Here is a 27,093-nt window from a genome sequence, read left to right as displayed (position 1 = left end):
TTTTCCATCAGTGGACCCCTAAATGATTTTTTTGGCGGAACCCCGAGACTTTATGAATAAATTTTATCAGCAATTATTAATTAACGAAAGACTATTAATTGTCTAAAAAATACGTAATGATCTAAATTTTATTAATTATTTTGAAAATATTTAGTGAGTGAGTAAAGAACAATTTTTTTATTGTATCTTTCTATCAATATTAGTTTTAAAATTGGTTTTTATATCAGACAGTTGAACTCACAGGTCTGGAAAGCAACATCTAGTCGAGTTCTTATTTTGATTTTAATGCATGCATAAACTGTAAATGAATGCAATTTGGTTTCCATTAACATAAAAACAAAGGAAATTAGCGCTGAGAATCAGAGAAATATACTTCTTCCTTATTGAATTTGGGTATTCTTATTTGATTTAAAATGTTAATGGAATTTTTCATAAATGAATATCCTTTTCATAATTCATTTATTGTATACTTATTAGAATAAACTTTTTGTTAAAATTTCTTTCTTCACAGGCAATTCAATTGAAAAATAACACATTGAAATCATAAATTTCAATTGAAATCATAAAAATTACAAAAAATTTAAATAAATAACAGATTATTAATTGGATATAAATTTAATTACAGGTTTCGACAAACACTACTAATTAAAAAAACATTGCTAACTCTCGGAACCCTTTCGCGGAACACCATTGGGGAACCGCTGTTGCAGAGAGGACTTTTTCAGGAGATCATCGATTCGCTCGACACTTCGATTCAATGCGGGATTACGTCAACACGGGGGTCGGTGGGAGACGGGTGCGGCATTCGTATAGACCAGTCATCACTAAGATTCGAACCTTGGTCATCTCAATTGGAAGACGAGCGTTCTATCCTCTAAGCCACCACGGCTCTGCTCCATATTGTAGTAAACTGGTAAGTAAGCTCATGGTAAGCTTATCGAAGAGGTCATAAACTCTATCCAAATTCGCAATTTAATACTTTTAAAATTCGTATAATTTTATCTACTTTAGTAGTTTTTTGAACATTTTATTTCATTTGTCGCGTACCTCAATAATTTCTATCCTGTATTAGATGGGGGGGAAATCAACAAAAAAATCAGTTCACAGATTTCCGAGGTGTTCGTGACAAAAATTCACATAATCTCACAGATTCACAAAATTCACAGAAGTATGACTACCCGAGATTATTATAAATAAGTTAAGACGTGAGTTGTTCTCTTGCGTTTTAATTTATTCGAAATTTTATGCAGACCCATAAATAAACATATAGAATCATTTACCGGAAAAAGGTAGTCATCTTCTTAGAAATAAAATTACCGATACCGACAGGTGTGAAGATCTATAGCATTAAGCATGGAGCAAGTATTAATTTAATCTGTTGCGTTACAGTACGGATAGGTTTGATTTTTACTTGAGGATATTCAACAGAAGAGAGGCAGGCGATTCACAATAAAACATTCAACGAAAGTAGAGCAAAATTTCGGAGATGATGTTCTCTGCCGGGGGTCAGAATCTAGTTTAGTATCAGTGCATAACTTTTTTAAAAATAATATAAGCAAGTTTCTTTTTTTCAATCCAATGTGGTTTTCTGAATGTATGGAAGGTCCTGAACTTTTGCGACATCCTGCATATACATTAGTCTGAATGTCTCCCCCTAAGAAAATGATACTGCTCCGCCTATATGTTAAGTTGTCAGAGGAAAAAACTATTTTGTCGTCATGTAGCCTAGATTGAAAATTACGTGTGCAAAATAACCCAACAACCCCAATCTAGATAAGATGAAAAACGACATCTTTTCCAAAATAGAAAAAGAACTAAAGCAGTTTGTGTATGTACTCACCTTCTCTGTGATATATCTGTTTTAAACTAAGTCCGTTACAATCGAAAATAAATGTTCTCGTCTCCACCCACTCACCCGTCTGCAAAACATAAATAAATAAATATAATAAAATAATAATAATTAAAAACATAATAATACAAAAATTAAAAAAAGAATATCAAAAATATTTTGGAGCAGTTTTCAAATTGAAGAGCCTATTGTAAAGTAATAAGTAAAATATGAATTTTCTTATTCTTGGTTAAACAAATAAAAAATAATAATTTAGCTACACGTTTCCCACAAAATGAGAGGCCATATAAAAATGGAGGAAATAAATGAAACTGACTGAACTTAGTTCTTCGAAGTATGTCATTTTAGGTATTAAAATTACATGCACAAAAGTATGGGACCAAAACTGGCTAAAAAAAACAATACATATTTACATATTGCGACTTTTTATATACATTTTTAGTATCTTTTCAAGTTAAGCATTAGAGGTCGGTAATTAAGGTTCTGCGACATTCGTCGCGCACAGTTTGTGAGGTACATTTCGTTGTAAGTATAATTCGTCGCAAGTACAATTCTTCGTGGACACAATTCCTAGGAGGCAATTTTACAAAAATTTTTTCGGTTTTGATTAAATATTTACGAAGAAAAAACTCCCTCATTGTTGTCGACAGAAGCTAGCTAAGTATTTAATCTGTGGAAAAATATTCAACATATATGTTACAATATATGTTGTTCAGATATTGCTAAAAAATTAAGGTTTTATGATTTGCTCATTGTTGTTACAAGGGGAGCGGAGGAATCTGAGCAATGCTTACAATAACGCTAAAATTCCCTTATTTTAAATTTTCTAAAAACAAAAATAACTGAAAATTTGAAAAAATATTAAACTTCGAAAGTTTCCGATTTGAAAAAGTTATTTGGGAAAGAAAAAGTTGGAAGCAATTTCTTTAAATAGTTTTGAAAATGCACAAAAGAAACAAAAAAAAAAGGCATTTCTTAAGAAAATTCTGCTTAAACTTTTATAAAATAGGTTAAAACGTAAATTTTGTTTTATGCAAAAGAACATATACCATTAACATTGAAATTTAAAATTAAATTACTAAAATAAAAGTCAAAGTAAGAGCAAAAACAAGGAGGAATTTGGGGGTATTTCTTACGTTTTAATTTCTAGTAATTTTAATTACTTTTACTAATAAAGGGAAGGAGATTAAAAATTGCCGAAAGCATGCCTTCGAAATATTTTATCGGAGCCATTTTAGATTTCCCTTAAATTAAAAAATAAAACCGTTTTCAGCCTTAGAACAAAATATTATTACTAAAATTGTTGACATGTGGTGGTTAATTAAAATATCTTTTTCCTCCAAAAATCGGTGGAAATTATGAAACAAAAATCAATAGTCTACTTTGACAGCGTAATAAGTAATTAATAAAATTGTAGTTGTGATTTATAGTACCAATAACTACTAGTAATCTTATAATAAAAATCAAGAAGTCAAAACCACGTGTAACAAATCTGCTTTTTATACGAGATTAAAAAGTATACCTCTTTACTGCGTCTTCTCATTTCTACTTTGTCCGTGTCCAGGAACCACGTGATCAGTTTTCTGACATCTCGTCGTCGAAAGCAGCTCAATATGCCTGTTAGTACAAAAGCATAAATATTATCTTTAGAAAAAACTAGGTAAACAAATAAATAGGAAATGAAACTACCTTATTACATCGTCTTATAATCAGAATGTTCATCGAAATCTCATTTAACAACTTTAAAGACTCTTGAAAATTTACAGTACAACAACATTAATAATTTAGAATGTCAAAAGCCATTGCCATTAATATTTCTTAATCAGCAGCGCCATCTGTTGTCTAACTTGGTGACAAACTTTGCAACTTGGTGAGAATAAATAAAGTGGTTTCTTAAGCAGGACGCAATATAAAAGACACAGCAAGTTGCACTAATAAGATTAATATAAATTATAAATAAAACTACCGATACTAAAATTTCAAAAGTGAATAGTTAAGACTGGTTTGATATACATGCTTAATAAGACAGTACTTAAACGTTAAAAATATTGTTTTGTAACGATGAAGCTTCTAAAAATATCTTAGAATTCCAAATTGTTTTTATTTATTCAAAAATTACTGTACGCAATGTCACTGGAGATCATTCATCATCATCATCATAGTTGACCAGACAGCCCAATATGAGCCAATGCCTTCCTCTGAAGATTTCTCCATGACAACTTCCGATTTACCTTTGATCTCCAATTCTTTTCATTAATTGTGAGAAAATCAGACTTCACTGAGTCAGCCCATCTTACCCGCGGCCCTCCCCGCTTTCTTGTTCCAGTGGGTCTAAAAAGCAGTATCTTTTATTTTGTATTGNTGGGTTTAAAAAGCAGTATCTTTTTTATTGTATTGTCATCACTCATTCGAATCGCATGGGCCATCCAATTCATTCTATTTATTTTTATGTATTTAATAATATCAGGTTTTTTATAAATCTTGTACAGTTTAAAGTAAAATCTTCTTCTCCAGTTATTGTTTTCATTTACACCACCAAGTATACTCCGCAAAATCTTTCTCTCAAATATTTGTGATACAATTTTCCTCCTGTTTTGTCATTGTCCAAACTTCAGAAGCGTACGTCAAGACTGGCCGGACAAGAGTTTTGTAGATCAAGAACTTTGTTTATCTAGAAGGAAACCTAGATTTAATAAATCTTCTCAGCCCATAGACAGTCCTATTTGCCAGATAGAGTCCGTTTTTTTATTTCAGGAGAAATTCTGTTGTCAACGTTAATAATTGATCCTAAGTAAGTAAAACTCCTTACTGTTTCAAATCTATAAGAATTTATTTCAAGATAGGGGTCAGGGGCTCTGTTTCTTGAGAATAACATATACACTGGAGATCATTATTTTAGCAAAAGTTATACTTTAGAAAATTTAATTTTTCCATACATTTTTGTGGAATTTTTAACACATTAAGCAGGTGACAATAAGCGGGTGACAGTCCAATAAAAGTGTTAGACAAGCCCTAAAAAATCAGATTTTCCCTATTTTTTTATGTTCACTGTTAAAGTTCTGTTAGTGGAATAAGGGTCTTTTTAGCACCTTTTACGAAATTATAATCTGAACCGTATGTTGAAATAAAGATATAGACATAAATGATCGATACCTACATATACTTTATCGAAAGTCTTTTTAGTGCTATAGTATATTTAAGTTAACAACAATCGATTCTATTTTACTCTTGAAGTGGCTCTATGATAAAAAGTTTTCAAATCAAAACTTTTTACATGTGGCCCGAATTCGGTGAACTAGGCCCCAGAACGTGAACTTCGGTATAGTGTCCTAATTAGAATTCAGTTATTTTAAATTGAGCTATTTTTAATTTGCAATTTCAAAAAGACTCAATAAAGAAAAAAAATAAAATTTTGTCAAAATCTGTATATATTTTTTAAATATATAAAGGTTGTATATACACTATTGCTCTTTCTACTATAAAGAAATTCTAAATTATGAATCTAACATAGAATACTAATAATAGTTTTGAAAATAACTAAGAAAATCGAATTCTTATTATATTCATATAAATACAGCATAAGCGTAAAGACTGAAAAATTACTTGTACATTAAAGTAATTTGTAATAATTAATTAAACTAATGATGCTTCACAAAACATAGAAATAAAAGATTAATCAATAAGGCCCAGGTTCCGGAGCCCCGTATGATATAAAGCTCTGCCTTTACTTGTTGTAACTGTTGTAGTTCATTTACGTCGCACTAGAGCTGCACAATGGGCTATTGGTGACAGTCTTGGAAACATCTCTAAGGACATGCCACCACAATTTTGATCCTCTGCAGAGTGGATGGCACCCCCGCTTCGGTAGCCCGACGACCTGCACGTAAAGTCGAGCACTTTACGGTAGAACAGTTTAACAAGGACCAATGCCGCTCATCCTCGGTCCTTACGCAGACAGATCCAAGTGGTCGCCCACCCACACACTGATCACAGCCAGTGATGCTTAACTTCGGTGATCTGATGGGAGCCGTGTCTTAACGATCAGTTCACTGCGGGACGCTCGGCCTTTACATATAATCTTCAATTATAATTCTTATCCACACATGGTCTAATCACTTTATTTTGTAATTTAAGCAACTTATTACACAGATAGAATTCACACTCATAATTAAAATCATTGTGGAGATGACATGAAGGCTAATGAATGAGCACGTGAAATTGAACGACTATTCATTAGGCTGAATTTTAAGAAGAGTTGGATCAAATAAAATTATAGTTACACTCAAAATAAATAAAAATTATAGTTAGTATTCTTTATGTGGGAAGTTATTTTTGACAAAGGTTTGCGTCGTCTAAAGATTTTATCTTTGTCTCTTGTAACATATTTGCCCTCCAGTAGCATTCTGATAAGCAATAGTGAGTTTTAATAATACCTTTCACATCAGTGGTGCCAACTTTGACGATTCGAATGGGTGATCCGCCTTTATCATAGCCCAATAGAGGAGGTAACAGATGTTTAAATAGGATCTGAAAGAAAAAGTTCATTTCTATCATGCGAATAGTAAAGAAATATGTTCAAAAAATGTAGATTCATTAATTCCGCCTATACCCTCGTCTATATAAAACTTTTATGATCGTATGACAGATACCAATTAAGCAGAGATAGGTTTCTATTATATCACATCCCTGACTGCGATCTTGTTGTCATATTCATCGCAGATCTGTTCTTGTCATCAACGACTTATCGTTAATGCTATAAATTCTCTAATAACTTCAATAAGCTCAGAGCTCCAACTAAATCGAGGTTTTTTTATACACTGTTTATCATAAATTAAGGGAACGGCCAGATGGCCGAGCAGTCAGCATGCCTGTCTGTGATAAAATGACATAAAAAGTATTGACCTGACAATTAAGGTGTTACAAAAATTAGCATATGTATGAAATGAATGAATCAGAAGCGTCTGTTTGGAATAGAAAAAGTACCTTCAGTATGAAGTATAGTCACATCTAGGAGCAATGCAGCACACACAGCGATGTGTGATGCTTTCTATTGTGTGAGTTATTGTTCTTGCAAAGCATTTGTGAGCGTGGCAAAGGTCTGAGGAGGAGAATTGAGAACAGCTACAATTCTACCTGAAGCATCCCAGACGTGCTCGATATGATTCAGGCCCGGTGATCAAGTTGATCACTCCATGAGCTGAATTGTTTGCTGCTGAAGATAATCATCCACGATGCGAGCCCTGCGTGGTGTTGCGTTATCGTCCTGTAGCAGGAAATCATCATCTTTTGCTTCAGCATAAGAGCGCACATAAACATCAAGGATGTCAAATCATCATGGATCACGTGTATAGAGATGATCAAGAATTATCTTTATACACGTAAGCATTCATGGTTACACGTGGAAAAACATGCATGTTTGTGCATCCACCCAAAGAGATTCCACATGCAAACACTGCTTTTTAGGTATGAATCTCTTTCACGGATGATATTGGGTTCTAGGTTCTTTCCAAATCAAACAAAGCCTACTATCGCCTTGGAGGCTGAACTTGGACTCATCTATGAAGAGAACAGGGATCTATTGGTCAGCCATCCAGTGGACATATTGCTGCAGCAACATCAAACGTTTCCTTCTATGGCGTGTTGAGAGTGGCAGGCAACTGGCTGATGGCCTAGCAAACAATCCACGTTCCTGAAGCTTTCTAACCACATCTGATGTTGTCACCAATCATCCGGTGGCTGCACAAAGAGATTATCTGAGCTGACCTGGAGTTGCATTTCTATTCCTTTGTGCACATGACGATAAAATTCGGAGATCGCGCTCGTTGTAGCATTTGGCCATTCTTGACGGAACCTTCTATAGGTGCCGAACCTGTGGTTAGAAATTGTTGCCAAAGTCTGTGAACCACAGAAGGACTCACATTTAACAGTCTAGCCACTTTTATCTGAATTTGTCCTACTTCTAGTCCTCCAATAAATCTTCATCACAGTTCCTCGAACAAATAATACCAGGAGACCATAATTACAAAGTGGCTATCTTAAATTTCAATTTTAAAAACACGGCGCAATTTTCAAGCTTGCGATCAAATATACAATTTTATGCTTATTGCATGTGACGTCTTTCCATTGCAGTACCACTAATTTACATATTGTCCTTTTTCTTAGCAACACTTATTTGACAACATATTCAAATTTCATTGAGATTGACTTATTTTTGAGATAGTTATTATATATAGTTATTATGATAGCTATTTTTAAAATTCTTCCTTAATTTATGATAACCAGTATATATTATGATAAACTACATATTGAAAATAATTTCTTTCTTCAAAAATGAGTATTTTTTATAAGTTTCCTGAAATTCTATTTCAGTACTGATTGTATTTACAAGAGAAAGAAAACAGTTGCCAAGACGCTTTTCTCGAAATTGGAAAGTATTTACGTTGTTGTTTTCAATTTCTCGGCACAATACGAGCTTTACGTATTTCGTTACCCCTATAAGCAGAATTTATTGCTCTGTCACCAATTATGTAAGCCATATCGTGAATTATAATCTCCAGGAGCTTATCGTCATGTAAAATATTGTGCATTTTCTGACTAACTCAACTTTTAGCCAATTTCACTTTTTAATCTATTGACCACTCTTCAACATGAAGGCACAGAAATAACAAGAATAAAATAAAAATTGTAAAAGCTTTCAATATTTCAATATATATATATAATATATGTATGTATCAAAATAACCCAAACGTCTTTTGAAACCCTTTTGTTATGGAAATACAATGAAGAGGGATGCTCCAACTTTTGTGTATACGTTTTTAATTGATTGTGTAACAAAAAACAATACAGACAATCACTAGGGAGAATCTCCTTACCTCAGGTGGAATATATTCATTCACTAAATATTCTTCATCAAATTCTTGACGAAATACGAGATGCTAAATTAAAGAGAGAAAAAATTATTTTATTTTCATAACAACAAAAATAAAACTGATAATTTTTAAGACATTTATCCTCCACCAAGGATAACAAACAATCTATTATTTCCATAACTAGCGGCCTTTTCTAGTTATCGTTTTCCAATCCCCGACAGCTCTCTATTTACATTTCTTTCCCACAGCTAATGACTTTAATACTATATTTTTATGTGAAATTAAAAAAAACTATATTTTTATTTTAAACTACATCCTAAAATTGACTTAACAACATGTATAACGAATGAAAATATAATCGTACGATGAATAAATAATAAAAATATCGTTGATAATATAATATATTTTATTTTTTTGTCCAATTTAGAAAATTGCTATGAAAAAATTAATGACAGTACTAGTGGAGGGGAACATGCAGAACTGTTTACGTCTGATGTTTAGTTAGAAATTGCCCCCTTTCTTATGACCAATCAGAAAAAGTAAAAAATTCTTAATTAAATAAAAAACATTAAAAGCAATAGCTTTACTTAGATATTCATAATCTGTTCTGAAATAATTCATTCCTGCATACTAATTAATTTAAAAAATTTTAATACAACTCTTGCTGAAACAAAGAAATGGTCACTATACAGAAATGTTGTCTAATGAGAATTGTCTAACGAGTCTACTATTGTCTAATGAGAATTTTTCAATGTTTTATATCTAACTTAAGCATATCCACGTTACTGTTTTCAGTAGACTTGAACCAGGCACTTTCTAAAAATCATTCAATATTGCGACTGAAACTTAAAAAGATTTTTGTCAACACGTTGATTGCCACGTTAATTTTACATAGCTTGCCCGTCTGACCACAACTGTAAATAACTACAAAACGACAAACTAAATTTTCAAGTATTTGACAGATTTTGCTATTTTTTTAAAAGGTTTAGCATGACATATCTAAAAAAATTGGTGAATTATATAAGCCTACGAATTGTTTAGAAATAGTGATGGATAAAAATCTACTAAATTGAATTTATTAAACCAAAAATCACAATTAATAAACTACCACTTGAAAATATTTATTCGCTTTCCGGAGCAAGTTGGCATCTCTGTGTATATAAATAAACTATTTTTGTGTGTTCTTTATTGCATTAATTTCTTCAAACCATTTTAGTAACGATAATAATATTATAAAATTAAAAATTTACTCGAATTATGTGTTTCTAATAATCTGGGCTTCGCCGGTCACCGGTCACCCCAGTGGCGCTACGAACAAAACCAGTGCCGGTCCCCGGTGCCCCCAATGGCATTCAACGTATTAATATGTTCTTAAAAAATATGAAGCATGCTAAATAGTTGCTCAAATTTTATTGACTGTATAGTTTGTTTGAAGTAATTTATAAAATGTATTGTTTGTTTAAAAATTTCGATCTTTAAATTTTCAATGACAAAATTTAATCACTATTTAAAAAATTTTTCTATTAAACAATTGATATTTGTTTGAAATTGAGTCAAATCAATTTCTTTGAATTGATTACGGTCACTTAAAAACCCAAATTACGCCGACCCAAAAAATTAAAAACATTCTTACCCTTCGAAACATTTCTTCTGCCTTTTTTAAATCAAAGCGTCTTGCTGAAATTGAAAACAAAAAGAAAATTGAATACTTATGAAAAATATGTAAAATTGTACTTAGTAATTACTGAAAACAATATTTCCCAAAGTGTTAAGAAATTTCAAGGATAAATCAGATTTACACAATCAAACCAGATTTTTCTAAAAATGGTTGTAGCACAAACAGTCTTTTTAAGAAAGTAAAAAAATTCATGAAAAGCGAGTTTTAAAAACTAGCACCACTGCTCAAAATACATGATTAAAAAATAAACGCGGATGTTAAACGAATAGTCATTTTTCAAACCGATAATTATTATTTATTTTTTACAGAATTATTTAAATTTGCATTAAACTTGCAACGCATATATCACTTTATACATTTTTTTAATATAACTCTTTAATCAACGGCTTTTTAAGAAAATTCTACCCTCCTTTTATAAGAGACCTATAAAAAAAGGTTAAAATTCCATAAAATCAGTAATACTGAGAAGACAATGTTTTATTTATAATCGTGACAATCTTTCGATCCCTTGGGAGTGGTTTTCGGTGGTTTAAACGAAACTGATTTCTTCTTATTTAGTAACTCAAAACATTTGTAATGTACTCAACCATCTTGTGCTATTTTTGCTTCGTAATGGTTGTTTTTTAGTGCCGTCATTTAATGTGCACTTATTTAATGAATTGGATATTCCAATTTAGCTTATTCATTTGCAACTAACATATTTATATTACTAATGATAAACACAATACTTTTAAATGATAATCTGAAAGAAATCAATAAGAATATTTTGCTAAATTTAATCCCGTTTGACTCATGTTTCTTCTGATGGGTTCCTACTTTTTCTCATTTATTGAAGTACTGCTTAAAAAGAGGTATTATAAACACGGATTTACTCTTTAAACATTGAAACGAAGCATTCGAGCTGTGCCCAAAACAAGTTCATTTCAAGATTGACCTAAAACAAAAAGAAATTTCATGTATTTTAAGATATACAGTCGGATTTCTATTTAACGAACTTTCATTTTGCGATTTCTTTTTTCGCGGAACCAAGAACATTTTGGAAATTTTTTTGAAAAAAAATTTCCAAATAGCGAGGTGAATTTTCCATTTAACGAACTTTTCTTTGAGATCCACTTTCCCAAAATATTTCAGAACATTTCAAACTTGTTAACCCATTTTAAGGGAGAAATGACCTTGAATTGATTTTCGAAGCTGCTAACTTTTAGAGAGAGCAGTGAAATACCTTTTTGTTAGCATTTCAAACGAAAAACTCAAACAAAATTAACGGAATTTATCAGTAACTTAAGAACGCATGCGCTAATGTATGTTTAAAATTACTTTTATAATAAATGCAGCTATAATTTCACACATAAATTTAGCTTTTTTTAGTTGAAAATATATGTAGCATGATTGTGTAACACTAGATAATGTTTTGCTCTATTCTTGCTTTCTATGCGATTTCTTTTAAACTAGTATCTACTATTTATAAAATAAAAAGTAGATACTAGTTTACAAGAAAAAGGTGTATCAATAGCTATTTCAATTATGCCTAGTGCTTATGAATTTAAAACTTGTTTTGCGCTGTTTAAGTATTTCAAAAGGTGATTTTCTATTTAACGAATTTTCCATATAACGAACTTATTATCGGGATTTAGCGACTTCGTTAAATAGAGGTCCGACTGTATATATTATTTGCAACTTAATTTTTGTAAGGATATTAAACATAGCTGGAAACATATCTAAACATAAATTTCGAGTTCGACACATACTGCTATTTTTTTGCCACTATGAAACAAATGATTCTAAAAACCTTTTGTAGGAAAAAAATGAATAAACAAAATTTATAAAACAATAACTATTCAAAACAATTACAAAATAACAAATATGTTACCTAAATTTTGTTACATTAAATAGTTGAATTCGACCTGCAGCAATATTTTTTTCTTTCGAAAAAAAGTCATTCAATATATTCTAAGCAACCGCTTTCGTAAAAGGGATAATCATAAAATTATTTCAATAAATTTTGAACCTGTCTAAAAATTTTCCTTTTAATATTTTTTTTTTAATTTTTACTTTTAAATTATAAATAGCTTTTATTGGAGGGGGGAGTTAAGAAAGAAATAACTTTAAAGAATTCTAAAATTGCTAGAAAATTATTGGAGAGAGCCCCTATACCCTCCCCCCTCATTCCTTTTTGCACTCTGGATCATTCCTTCACTCTGGAAGTTATTGAATATTCAACCTAATTTCTGCTGATAATAATAATAATAATAATAATAATATATATATATATATATATATATATAGATACTTTTTATAATTTTTCCACGCGAACCACGTGAACATCTTTGTAGGCGATNTTAGATCATTTCATTTTTTATTACCTCTCAAAAACTGTAGCAAAAGATGATCATCATGCTTTGGCTTCAACACATCAGATAGCGCAGCTTTAAACTGAAATATAAAAAATAAATTGACATGGATTTCCATATATCTATAGTAGAATAATGAAAGGGACAGAGGGGTAGGACCGATTACTTCCATTGTGTGGAAATTAGTTCTGTTTTTTAGCTGATAAACTCTGAATTACAATTTACCAGTTAAGGAGGAATTATCATACTAGAGTGTTTTGATAAGTTTGTTTTACTATGTCAAATCTCTAATGTTATCTTGTTTTTTAGCTATTCTGATTTATTGGTCATTAGAGTTGCAAATATTATTTTTACGTCCAGCTTATTATACGTTTGCAAAAGATCCATACGTCCGCAAACAATAAGGTAGCACTCTTCTGTTTGGTATCGATAACCTTTCGGGGTAATGCAGGGCATGTCAATGCTGGCCCACGAAAGCTGTTGTGCAACAAAGGAAGAAGAAAACGATATCCTAGGCTGAACAAAGGTTTTATGAGCCACGGGACAAAAATTATGTTAGTCCCTTCTTTAAAGCACAAGAAGCTTTATTTTCCTATTTTGTAGAATTTTTGAAGACCTTTTATTCAAAATCGTAGTTTTTATGAAGATATAAAGAAATTCTCTGCAATTTTTTCTAACCAAAAAAAAAGAAGAAGAAAAAACTAAAGCTCTATATTTTTGTGAGGAATTTCAGTCGGGTCTTTCGCAGTCCAGGGCCCCAGGACAATTGTCTCTCTCTCGCTTCCGTCCTAGAGTACGGCTTTGACTACATCACAAATAAATTACTTAATCTTCTTAAATTATCATATGAAACAGAAATGTCTGCTATTGTTTTCACTGAAACTCCAGTATTTCTAAATTTTCCATAGAAATAATATGTGAAGCCGATTTTACCCCACGGGTAAGATCGGATGATTTGACTTTTTCTAGAAATTTTTTTTTATAAAAATAGCAGTAGTACATCAATGACTTTTCATGACATATATTTTGTACACAACAAAACTATGAATATTTTAATTGATTCTGACAGTTTTTAGGTCAAACAATTTAGCTCCAACATTCCTTCGAATCGTGGCAAACCAGTTATACCCCACGTTCCCCTACTAAAAATATATGTAAAGGGAGGAGGAGCACTCCCCATATAAAAGTCTCACCTGCTTGAGAGCATGATCTTGGGCCGGACTAAGATTTCCAACGTGACCACTCATTTTGAAATATTCTTAGCTGTTATATAACATTGTTCAGTAAAAGATGGAACTTTTCCGATGTTGTTGCTTAAAAGAGAAAAAAAATAAAGAAATAATAATAATTATTGGTATTCAAAAAATAATTCCATCTGCTTTTATATATCACAACAGAATTATAAGTGCTACCTCTAAAGCACGAAAGCCGTTAATATATATTACCGAGCTAATCTACAGTTTATCTGGGTGATAAAGTTAAAATGCGGAATCATGAGTTTTTCGCAATTCACTTAAGTAATGTACGCATTAACAATTTTGTATCGTTTAAGTTCAAAAGATAGTTTTACTTATTCTATCAGCAAATTTGTTGATTGCATTTACTTGATTTTTAGACATCGAGAAAAAGTTGACATAATGTTGATTTCCTTCACTGTAAAAATGTTTTAAAGCCATTTGAATCTTGGTATTATACTTTATAAAGTGATTAAGAACTGATTCTATCAACTAATGTGCTGCTTATTGGATTGTAGGAAATGGATTTTTTAGATATCGAAAAATAAACGAATAATATCGTGTTAATTTGAGCGTACAAAAAAGTTTACCTTATTTTCAAGTATTTTATTTATTAAAGTGTATCTAATGGGCAATGTGCAGATAATCTAAATAATTTGTAAATTACCTACTTAACTTGAGAAATGAAAATATTTTTCTGGCTCTTTAAACTTTTAACTATCATGCCCGCACTGGTGTTCCAATGTCACACCCGAGTATTGTGTTACTCTGGGATTTTTTTTCAGTGTATCATATTGCTTATACCCGAATATATATCGGTAGAAGTTTATTTCTGCTTCATCTCTTTGTCAAACCCGAATCTATCTCGGGAAAAGGTAATTTGGATGCAATTTAGAACAATAGATGGCAGCACTTAACTGAAGGTTTTAAAGGATAGAGGTTTATATTCAAAAAGTGCGGCATTTTTTTGTTGCAAAGTGGATCCAGTTCTTTGAAACGTTATATAGTTGATTTTTTTAAAATGAATAAATAATTTTTTTTTTCATTTTTAGAAAATGATGCTCCACTCGAAGCGAATTTTACCACTGCCACGTAGAGGGGCAGCCGTCTCAAGCAAATATGCAGTGGATACAAAACCTTAAAATTTTCATGCGTGTTATTCAAAATATCAATTTTTAACTACTAAGTATATTTTATTTTGCACTAAGCATTTAATTTTTGGAATAAAAAAATGTTACCAAATTACCGATTTATGTACCAAAATTAGCCGACCAGGTGGCCGAGTGGTTAGCGTGCCTGACTGCGGATTCGAATGGTTGCGGGTTCGAATCCCGCTCAGGGCATGGATGTCTCTTTCTCTGTGTTCTATGTCCTTTCTCCTGTGTGATTTGTGAATGTAACCCGCCCTATAAACAGGTTTGTGGATGTATGACGTGGGCGACGCTTCCTCACCGCCGTGGCTTAGCCATAGGTGCCCACTGGATAACGATAAGAGAGTAGCAATGGGAAAAGACCCAAGTGCCTGCCAGTAACCGAAAAAAAAGTTTACCAAAGTCATCAAAATTACTTGACAGTTAAAAGGTTAATGGATCACTCTAATTAATCTGCTCATTAGATAACTTTTAGAATATCTTATTTCTATATTTTAGAGGAAATATTTACTTTTGGCAATGATTTTTACACAGAAAATCTTAGTAAAAAGAATTTAAAAAGAAAAACAAACAAAAAAAAATAATAATGGTAAAAAACAAAATAATAAAACAAAAAATTTGAAATAAATAGATTCAAATTTTTTGTCTAATGTTTGTTTAGACCAGGATAATGAATGTTTAGACCAGGATAAATTATTACAAAATTACGATTTATTTATAAAAAATTTAAAATAGAATGCAAACATTAAACTTCTTATTCTTTTATTTATGCTAGTTCTTGGCGCATGCGCGTCAAAAAGTCCCGACGCTCTCGCCAACTCTGAGCCAGACAGCTTTTAACTGCCTTTGAAGGAAGTGAGCAATTAAAAACATTCCGAAGCTCACAATTTAAATAATTACTTACAAATTGTAAATACTACATAATAAAATTAAAAAGAAGCAATGGCCGCTGATCCGTCATTGAAACATTAAATTATATTTACTTCAAAAATATGAAAGCACAATGCAGAAAAAAAAGGAAGGAAAAAAAAACGGACCATTTCGACTAATTTTTTATGTGATGATCGGATATTCACGTTCTAGGATTCAATCTTATTGGTTCGAAGGTTTGGCTTCAAATATGCTAATTAATTAGTGCGGACGATATTTTAAGTTACAAAATCAAACAAAAAAAAACGTATTTTCTCTAAATAAACATACCTTTTTTCTCCCAAAGGATTAGGATTTCTGATCCTCAAAATATAGGGTAATATTAATTTTACTCTTACTTACTACAGGGATCCCCTATTATTAATTTCACTTTTTGCATATTTCAACTGCATATATCATTTTGCATATTTCATCTTAGAGATGCATATTTCATATGCATCTCTAAGACTTTTTAAGCGAAACATTTTTGCACACAATTTTAAAATTCCTTTATTCAAAATAGATAAAGTATAATTCAATGGAAAAAATATCTTTTAGTAAATATATATTTATTTATATTATTTTATTTAATAATAATCTAAAAAAATATTAATTGTAAGGACTTTTTAGATCATTTCAAATATTGTAACTCTGCATAGTGAAATACAAAATATGAGCAAAGTCGGTCGAATATTTCCGGAGAAATCAAATTCTAACTATAAGACTATTCTAAAATTTGATTTCACGGGAACTATTTGACTTAAATTTCATTTCATTTTTTTTTTTTTTTTTTTTTTTTTTTTTTTTTTTTTTTTTTTTTTTTTTTTTTTTTTTGGCCTTGTAAAATTACTTTCTTTAAAATGATGTCAAAAGTTTTATACCTTACAATTTAAATTTTTTTCGACTATTTTTAAATTAAATAACAAAAAATAAAAAAAGTATTTACTTAAAGTTATTTTATTGCATGGAATTGTACTTTCTCGAGCTAATCCTATACTGAAAACAGAAAACCAATCTGATTCTTCTAACAATCTGCGAGAACTAGAATTGTGATTAAAAAAAATTTTGTTTGCTTGTTTAAGTGATCAAATTTTAAAACTTGGTGTCTTCTGAAAGCATAATTTGATGCTCTGAAACCTTCATATTTAAAATATTTATTTGGAGTAACATTTACAGTTCACGAATGCTTGGAAAGTGAAGACAACGTTTTTTTTCTCCTCTAGGGCAGTGTTTCCCAAAGTGTGGTACGCATACCCCCAGGGGTACTGGAACAAATTAGCGTCGGTACGCGTTCTCATGTGAATTATCTTGCAAAAAACGAAAATTAAAAGAAAAAAAAAATTTTTTTTTTCAAACAAATCCAGCCATGAAAATTTACGATTACATATTTTTCTATTGGCTATTTTTTGCAGAGTTAACAGTTAATAATTAGTGGTGTCAGGAGCCAGTTGAGATTTTTAACTTTTGTGCAATTTTTTTATAGTAAAAAATACATTTTTTTTAATTAGTGGTACTCAGCGTTACGAAAAATTTAGAAAGGGTATGCAAAAGTCCTAAGTTTGGGAAACACTGACCTAGGGCAAAGCGAAAAATATTGCTAATTCTTGATTGCTGATTTTGAGTAAACCTCTCAAACAAAATTAATGCTTTTAAGAATAACATTCAATAATCATCATATAATAATAAAATTATATATCCCCCCCCCCAAAAAAAAGGAAGAAAGGAATTGTCGTAAGTAGAAGTCTATACTCTTCATAAACATACAATTTTTATATCTTTGATACAAAAATGCATCAAATTATATTATATTATTATTCTTTATTAAAATATTTCATTTGATACATTTTGACGTTGACTTAGAAATTTGCCGTAAATACCGAACTTCTCACAGTATGCCGCACTCGTTATATCAAACTTTTTCTGTAGTTTCTTTTATTATTTTGAATTTTATCTATTATTTTCATTTATTATTTATTGTTGCCAATTTTTTATAGATAATTTTTATTATTTTTCATAAATAAAATCTTACACTAGATGAAAGTATTGAAACGGCTATTACGGTCTCTCAATATTAATGCAACTTGTTTCATTATTGCTTCAATCTTCCTTTACTATTTATTTATTTTTATTCATTTTTTACTTATTTCTTTTTCACTTTTCGTTAATAAAATGTTGCACTTGATAATAGTATTGGAACCGGTTCTATTACAGCCTCTCAAACTAATGCAACCTGTTTCAACTGCTTCCTCGAATGATTAAGTATGGGATAACCAATTATAAATTATTTTGAACCGAAATGAGCGAGTAAATCTTTCCCTATTCCTCCATAATTATCGAGAAACTTATGTCATCTATTTAGATTATCCTAAAATATGACGAAGATTATATCGACATTTTCCTTGAATTTTACACTTTTTGTTCAAAATAATTTGGAAAGCAAGCTTTACCAAATTAACTGCTAAATTCTTTTTATCAGTACTTCAATGATAGTTTTCAAGTACCGTTCCATATTAAAATTGTATTTTTTAAGATGCATTTTATAAAATGTATAACTATATCTTATAAAATGTAATTATTATATTTAATAAAATATAATAATTATAATAGATATGTCATTATTACATTTCATGAAGCGTAATTTAATAAATGAAAATATTATAAAATGTAAATGTAAACTGAACTACTTCTGTTATTCTACAGATTATCTAGGTCAGCGGTTCCTAATTTCTTTCAGCTGTGGGACCGTAAACGATTGAACTTTTTTCAGCGAAACGCCGACATAATAAATAACGAAGTATGTGAACACAAAATGAAATAAAATATATAAAAACAATTGTGAACATACGTCTTTTATTTTGAAAACATTTAAAAAGAATGGAATTTTTCATCAATAATCTTAAATTAGGTTTCATATCGGAGAGTTAATCCACACTTTTAGCGCTGTATCTTGTTTGGCTTTAAATTTGTTTGTGAGGTAATATAACAGCGAAATAAAATAAGCTAATCAGCGAAATCATAAGCGAAAATGAAACAAGCCATATTATGTACTTGGTTGAAAAGGAAGCTAAAAGAACTGTTATAAACTTTAAAAACGGTTGACAGTGAAACATATTTCTCTCTTAACGAATTTAATTATTTTATTTTTATTTGAAAAGCATGATGGGAATAATTAATACAAATTTTCATAAATGCAGATTCCTTGCATAATATATTCAAGACATTGTAATAAGAAAAATATTTTTTTTAAACAAACAATTTTACTATTTATTCTTTATTGGAATTTCACTTTAAATGATTTCATAAAGACATCCAAAAAAATCAATAAGTAATAGATTATTAATTAGATCTAAATATAAATAAGGTTTCAAAAATCATTACTGTGGAAACTCATTTACCTTTCCACAGAACCCTATAGTTTCGCGGCACACCATTTGAGAACCAACCACTTATCTATGTAATGTGCTCTAGAGTGATCCGTTAAAGTACCGAAAAGTGTTTCATTTTATAAACTGATTTGGTAATCCGCGAATTTCCTAGATAATTTGCACATTAATTAATAGCCATTTGTTAAAATGAAAAAAATATCTATGCTAGAGCAGCAACAACCTTCCTGTTCAATCTCATTAACACTATGTTATTTGTTTATTTTTCGATATCCAAAGAATCAAGTTGATTCATTTAAACAATAAGCAAATTAGTTGATAGAATCAATAGCGTCAATCAATTGAAAAAAATGTAAAACAAAGAATCAAATGGTTTTAAATATTATTGCGTTTTAATAAAATGAGGAAAAGAGCAAAACAAGCTTTTGAACCGTTAATGAACACATTATCTAGATAATAGGGGGATAACTCTCGATTCCGCTCTTTATTCTAAAAAATCCGGAGATTAGCAAGGTAATTTGTACAATAACGGCTTTTGAGTGATTTGCAGGAACACATAATCAGTTAATAATAATGAAACATATAGATACTTATGAGCAATTTTAAATGTCATTTACTTTGGCATTTAATTCCAGATTTAAAAACTAATTGCAAATCCTGGAAATTGGGTGTTAATTGGGAAAATTTTTCTGGAATTTAAATAACTACTTTAATTTATTAGTTTTACTCAGTGGTCGGAAGAAGAGTGCTATAAGTAGCGAAACTACTACAGTCGCTACTTTTTACCGTAATTTCTAGTGCATTGAGCTACTTTTTAAAAAAAAGTAGTGAGTAATGCGATACAAAAATTTGTTGCTTTTAATTCCAGATTTAAAAACTAATTGCAAGTCCTGGAAATTGGGTGTTAATTGGGAACATTTTTCTGAAATTTAAATAACTACTTTATTTTATTAGTTTTACTCAATGGTCGGAAGAAGAGTGCTATAAGTAGCGAAACTACTGCAGTCGCTACTTTTTACCGTAATTTGTAGTGCAGTGAGCTACTTTTTAAAAAAAAGTAGTGAGTAATGCGATACAAAAATTTGTTGCTTTTAATTCCAGATTTAAAAACTAATTGCAAGTCCTGGAAATTGGGTGTTAATTGGGAACATTTTTCTGAAATTTAAATAACTACTTNGAAGCCATTTGAAGGTGGGATTAATGTATTGACATTTAAAAAAATGAAATAGCAATTTTTTTTGTTAAAATTTTTTAATAAATTTTAAAAAAATTTTTGCATAGAGAAAAAAGTAAAATTATTTGTTCATTCTTCGTCATTTTAGTTTTACCATATATTTCTATACTCACAAAAAAAATCAAGCAAATATTATGTAAACTTTTTCCAGAAGCTTGCGCGCAAATAAAAACAGAAAAATTTTATTGAATTAAAATTTCAATTAATTAAGAAATTTCTTAATTTTTGAAAAAAATTTTTGCATTGTTTTCAAAATGTAGACTATGTATAGTGTCATATTTCAAAATTTGGTATTTTTAGAATAATTATTATAAAATTGGCAGATGATTGAAAATTGCTCGTTTTCTCTCATTTTTTACCTATTAAAAGGTATGTGAGGCCTTAAATAACTTTTAACTACTTTAATTTATTAGTTTTACTCAATGGTCGGGAGAAGAGCGCTATAAGTAGCGAAACTACTGCAGTCGCTACTTTTTACCGTAATTTGTAGTGCAGTGAGCTACTTTTTTAAAAAAGTAATGCAGTGAGTAATGCGATACAAAAAAATAGTATTTTGAAGCGGTTCTTGGCTACTATTTTTGACGATAGTTAAATAAAAAAAGAGAAGTTTAAACGCAAAAAAAATTTCGAACGTGATTGGATCTAATCCTTTGCGGGACCGTCAACGAACGCAATGAGAATGCCTCTGTGACCGAGCGTTAATAAGATCTACGTCAGATGCTCGGAAAAATAGGTGCGAAATCGGTCGAGTTGTTCCTGAGAAATCAAATTTTAAATATCTGACTTTTTTTAAATTCTGTTTCACGGGAACTATAAAGTACTTTTACAGAATTTAAAAAAAGTCAGATATTTAAAATTTGATTTCTATAAAGTACTATAAAGTACTTTTTTGTGTCTGATTTCCTAACTTAAAATATCATCTGCATTAATTAATTAGCGTATTTGCGATCACCCCTCAAACCATTAAGAATGAGTCCTAGAACGTGAAGTACCGATCATTAGATCAAAAATTATTCAGGGTGGTCCATTTTTTGTTTTTCCCTCTGTACTTCATTTTTTGGAGGATATAAAAAAGCATTGATCACTTAAATATTTGATAATTTCCTAGCATTTCTTAAATCACTGTCGAGAAAAAACATAGAGTTTGAAGGATTAAAAGAACAAATTCGTAAAAAATGCTTTAGAATGAAAAAAAACTATTTCATGTAAACGTGAATTAAAACTTAATATCTCCTCATATTTAAGCAAGACAGTTTTTTATTCAAAATCATTTTGAATATTGGCAAAAATTATGTTCTCCAGCTAAGTTTGTCTTCTAAAAGTCGCAAAGTAGTGACTACATTTCAAAAGTAGTTTTCCAAAGAAGTACCTAAAGAAGTGCTGTTTTAGCTGACATGCTTATTTTTGAATTTTCGTTTTGTTCTAATTTAAATTCTCCCATATTTATTAAATTTATTAACTACACTACCAATGGATTTTATTTTATATTTTACAACCGTCGTTGAACAGCCGACCCAATTTTTGGGTTTACGACTACTATTGTTTAACTCCGTAGCCTTGTAATTTTGAACCCTATCCAGAAGACAAGGGAACTCCTGGATCAAGCATTGGGAGAAATTAGCCTTCGTGGAGACCTTTTTGATGGAACTAACCCGCATTTGCGTCACATGGAAAGGAAGATCACGAGAACCTCCCACGGTTAGCCTGACGGCAAGGGGACTCTAACCCATGATCCGTCTACCACTGAGAATATTTCACGTCAGCGCTGTGGTCGGTGCTAGCCGGATGCAGAATTCGTATCAACCAGCCATCGCCAGAATCGATCCCCGGTTCACCTCATTCGAAGGCGAACGCACTATCCCCTGAGCCATCGCGGCTCACTATCAATGGATTATGCTTATTAATTATTTTAATACGCTTTTCTATAATTAACGGATAATGAGCTTTTAAAAACTAATGACTAGCTGAGAGACAGTGGCTCTGGACAGGTCATTATCATCCCATGGATTTTTGGGAAGGAAAACTCTATAGCAGAAGTAAACTCGGTAAATTCTAGAAAGGATTTCATCTTTTAAGATACCATTTTAACGTTTAGCGGTAAAATAGTGTTCGCGTACATACATAATCTCAGTACAAATGAACACACAATGGTTGCCACAAATATTTTAAATGATCAATGTTTATTTCACATTCGTTACCATTATTAAGACAATAATTAATCTTTCTGTGATAAGAATTCTAACACATCACTTATTGTAGTATTTACATACTATATTAGATTATTTTTTAAAAAAATATTCAATTTAATAACGATTTTTGTGCATTGTATTTATTAAATTTCAATTATTTCACGTAAAAATTAAAAAATTTATTAAAAAAATTACTACTAATCATATGTTTGAATTTATTTTAATGAAAAATATTTATTATTTTTATATTTTTTCAAAATTCCATGAATACCTCCTACCTTATATGTATGACTACTTTATAAAATAAAAACCAATTTAACGGAAAAATAAAAAATTCTGTTAAATGAATATTAAAAAGTTGTTTTTAGTAGTGTACTGTTTAATGCAGAAGTAATTGAAATAGTTTTATTGGAACATAGTTCAGATAAATAAAAATTAATATTTGCAAGAATTTTAGATTCGTATAATATATAAATTTGTTGCAATGGAGGTAAGAAAAGTGCTTCAAGCAATTATATGTTTGTTAAAATCATTTATATGATTTTAAATCAGTTTTACTAAATTAAAAAATCAGAAGACAACTTTAAATGTTCAAGAAAAGTCCCCCTGTTGATCAAGTAAAGTTGGTATTTACATGTACATTAAGTTTTATTAAAATAAACCCCATTACTTATCCAAGAGTGCATTTTAATATGACTTTTCCACACTAGCCCCCATGACATACGTCATATTAAAAGAGTGCATTTTAATATGACTTTTCCACACTAGTCCCCATGACATACGTCATATTAAAAAATATTATTAAAAAAGTATGCAACTAAATTAGCTTATGTAACACACAAAATGAATATAAATGTTCAAATTTTAATAATAGAGATGTTTAAAATGAGAGAGTTTCTTGAAAAATTTATGAAACAATGTCCCCATAAGTCCCCTATTCACTTTAATCTTTACTAATAATTGTTTTGAAAAGCATTTGCATTTATTTTAGCCATTTGTCATCCCTTCACAACAGTTACCCAATATACTGTTTAGTTTCTCCATATTTAGGGGTTACGAAAGTTATAATTTTTAGAAGTTAGAACTTTTGTCCTTAATTTACACGATTTAGAAAACTTTCATACAAGTAACCAAAGTTTTACAAAATTTAAATAATTTCTAAAAATTTAAATTTAAATATTCTTAAATCAAAAGATATTTTAAATCAAATTTTCGGCTTAAACAACCCCAAATGACGGTACTTTCTTTCAATTATTTGGAAACATTTTAAAAGCTTTATGACCACTATCACCCAGAATAATTAAAAGACATTCATGAAAAAAAAAAAATAGAACCAAATATTTTATTAAGTAGCACTTACGATACAGGAATGCTGTTTACGTTATTATTTTCCTAGTTTATACGAGCTCATTGAGACCAACTCTTCATTCGTGAATTTAAACAATATTTGATCTTGTAAAAAACAACTCTTAAAATATTTCGTTTAAAATACTGGTATGGCATTTGAGATTAACTTATTATAGAATGCTTATTATAAATTTAATAAATAGCTATACACAACGGTTGGAGAAATGCTCTTTCTTGATTTTATTTTTCCGAGTCAGATAAAGGTTCCTTCCTAGAGGAGAGGGTACACTGAGGAAGAGGAACCCTAATTGAGTGACAGAGTGAAAATACTAATCTAATAAAGCTAAATCTAATAAACTAATATCTAATAAATCTAATAAACTAATACTAATATCTAATAAAGCTGTTGCAAATATTTTCCGATATGGAACTCTAAATAATCAATCTTCTTCCGGTGGAACCCCGACTTTATGAATGAAGAATATAAAGAAAATTGTAATCTCCTCGCAAGATTCGAATCGAATATATATATATGGTGCGAAATCGGTCGAGTTGTTCATGAGAAATCAAATTTTAAATATATGACTTTCTTAAAATTCGATTTCACAGGAACGATTAAGTACGCTTTTATGTCTAATTTCGTAACATAATAANTGAGGTGAATTTTGTAAGTCCTAAACCCTAAACTGGGTCTGATGTTCAATACCAGATGTTTTAAAATAAAATAAATGGAAGTTTAAAGGAAGAAGGAAAATTTTTCACAGTTTTATTATTAATAAATAATCTTAAATTTCGTTTTATACCCGGCAGTTGAATTTGCAATCCTGGCACTAAATATAGTCTTGTTAGGAATTTTATTTTGTACATAAGTCTGAAAGGAAAAAAAAAGCGGAATTATGATTTACGTTGAAATAAAAACTAACAAAACAAAAACTGCTGTAAACGTAGAAAATAGTTTTTTAGGAAGCATATTTCTTTATCAACGAATTTTATTTTAATTATTTTACTTTGATTTGAAAAACATGATGGGAAATACGAACGCTACTTTTTTATAAATGCGTGTCTTTTTCATAATTTATTAAATACATTGGTGTTAGAAAAATTACAGATTTCTTAAAAAAATTGCCTTTTTTTTTCATTGACATTTTTTTTTCATTGACATTTTATTTTCAATAATTTCGTAAAGGCAACTGACATGCGTATTAAATAAAGGATTATGGATTGGATCTAAATGTAATTACAGGTTTCAAAAATGCTAAATAAAAAAAGTCCTAACTAGCAACTGGAACCTTTTTAACTCGTTCACGGAACCCTAGGTTTCCGGGGATCACTTTTTGGGAACCAATAATTTAATAGAATGGACATAGCAACACAAGAGTCATGAGATTCACAGTCAACAACTTAAGCTACTGTTAGGGATTTAGTTTAAACCATTTAAAGTTTATAATTTTTAAATAACATATTTGGTTATTCAAGATATAAAATGCGATTATAAATAAAAAAATATAAATACACAAATTATATTACTTACATAAAATCGTTTTGATTATGGTGTGTGATGGGAAAAAAAATTCTGCAATTAAATTAAACATACATATTTACTTTTGATATTGCCGTCTATTTCATATTATTTAATTAATCTTACAAAAAACATGCAACTGCAAAGGTGGTTATTATTTGCTTGAGGATCACATAACTTTATAAAAAATATTAAAAGTAAACTTTGCATCACTTTGAACTCGTGCTTGCATTTAACACAATGCATAATTAAAACCACAACAAAATTATTCAGATTTAATTACATTTATTTCACGTTAAATAAAATATTTCAACTTTGAAATGAAAATGATGATCACAAGAAGAAACAGCTATGTCTTAATATCTTATTATCATTTATAAACGTGTCTTAAGTTACTTATAAAAAAAAAAATTTTTCTTTAAAACATGTTTTTTTTTCTTTAAAAAAAACTGTAACTGCAAATTACATGTTTTTTAAAGAAACACGTAATTGCAGTTACATGTTTTTATCCAAAACATGTAGCTGCAAAGGCGGTTCTTATTTGGGTGAGTATCACATTACTTTATAAAAAAAATAAAAGTAAACTTTGCATCACTTTGAACTCGTGCTTGCATTTAATACAATGCATAATTAAAACCACAACAAAATTATTCAGATTTAATTACATTTATAATAAAATATCTCCACATTTAAAAAAAATGATGATCACAAGAAGAAACAGCTATGTTTAAATATCTTAGTATCATTTATAAACTTGTATTAAATACTTATGAGAAAAAAAAGTTTTTCAATAAAACATGTTTTTTTTTAAGAATACGTGTTTCTTTAAAAAAAAAAGTTTTTTTTTTTTTTTTTTAATTTCTATTTTTTACTACGAAATTTGTTATTTTCAATTTGAAGGCTACTTAAGCATAAATCAGAAGTCAACATAATCGTATTTTTCCAAGTTTTAACATCTAAAAACTATATTCGTCGTTAAAAAATTGAAGACGAACTTAAAATGAAATTGCTCAGTGAATATAGACTTACCTTCAAGAAGCAGAGTTGCGTCTAGGGTTTGTTGTGACATCTAATAAGAAGCATAGTAGGTCAACAGGTCTTTCCTTGCATTGTCCTTCCTTAGACGAATGCAGGTTATAGGTACGAAAGATGTTCATGATCAGAGTAATTGATAACATCAGCGCCATCTATATACACTAAACTGACGTACGTGGAACAATCATTATACAATACACGTTTATTTTAATGAAGGAAGTAAAACAGAAATCTATTCCAGGAGAATTAGTGTTAGAAAGCTCGTTCTGACCGAGCTGTTTCTGTTCGTAAAATAGCTGGAGGAACTTGGTTATGATTATAAAAATATAATATTCTATAAAATA

The 27,093-nt window shown here is 29.9% G+C and overlaps 1 protein-coding gene across 2 annotated transcripts in view; it reads right to left on the bottom strand.

The window, feature by feature from the left end:
- The window catches only part of LOC107437338 (SEC14-like protein 2), a 48,927-nt gene extending 22,062 nt beyond the window's left edge, over window positions 1-26,865 (bottom strand). For both annotated transcript variants that reach the window (XM_043045469.2, XM_043045468.2), the window contains exons 1-8: window positions 26,744-26,865; window positions 13,941-14,060; window positions 12,760-12,829; window positions 10,352-10,395; window positions 8,722-8,784; window positions 6,283-6,376; window positions 3,372-3,466; window positions 1,841-1,919 (exon numbers count right to left, since the gene is read on the bottom strand). In XM_043045469.2, the coding sequence (XP_042901403.1) occupies window positions 1,841-1,919; window positions 3,372-3,466; window positions 6,283-6,376; window positions 8,722-8,784; window positions 10,352-10,395; window positions 12,760-12,829; window positions 13,941-13,994 (499 nt within the window). In that variant the 5' untranslated portion in view covers window positions 13,995-14,060; window positions 26,744-26,865. The remainder of the gene's footprint in view (window positions 1-1,840; window positions 1,920-3,371; window positions 3,467-6,282; window positions 6,377-8,721; window positions 8,785-10,351; window positions 10,396-12,759; window positions 12,830-13,940; window positions 14,061-26,743) is intronic.
- Between the last annotated feature and the right edge of the window lie 228 nt (window positions 26,866-27,093).

The sequence above is a fragment of the Parasteatoda tepidariorum genome, chromosome 1 (genome assembly GCF_043381705.1).
Source record: "Parasteatoda tepidariorum isolate YZ-2023 chromosome 1, CAS_Ptep_4.0, whole genome shotgun sequence".
In the NCBI taxonomy this organism is placed as follows: Eukaryota; Metazoa; Arthropoda; class Arachnida; order Araneae; family Theridiidae; genus Parasteatoda; species Parasteatoda tepidariorum.
This window is presented reverse-complemented; position numbering and strand designations above follow the sequence as displayed.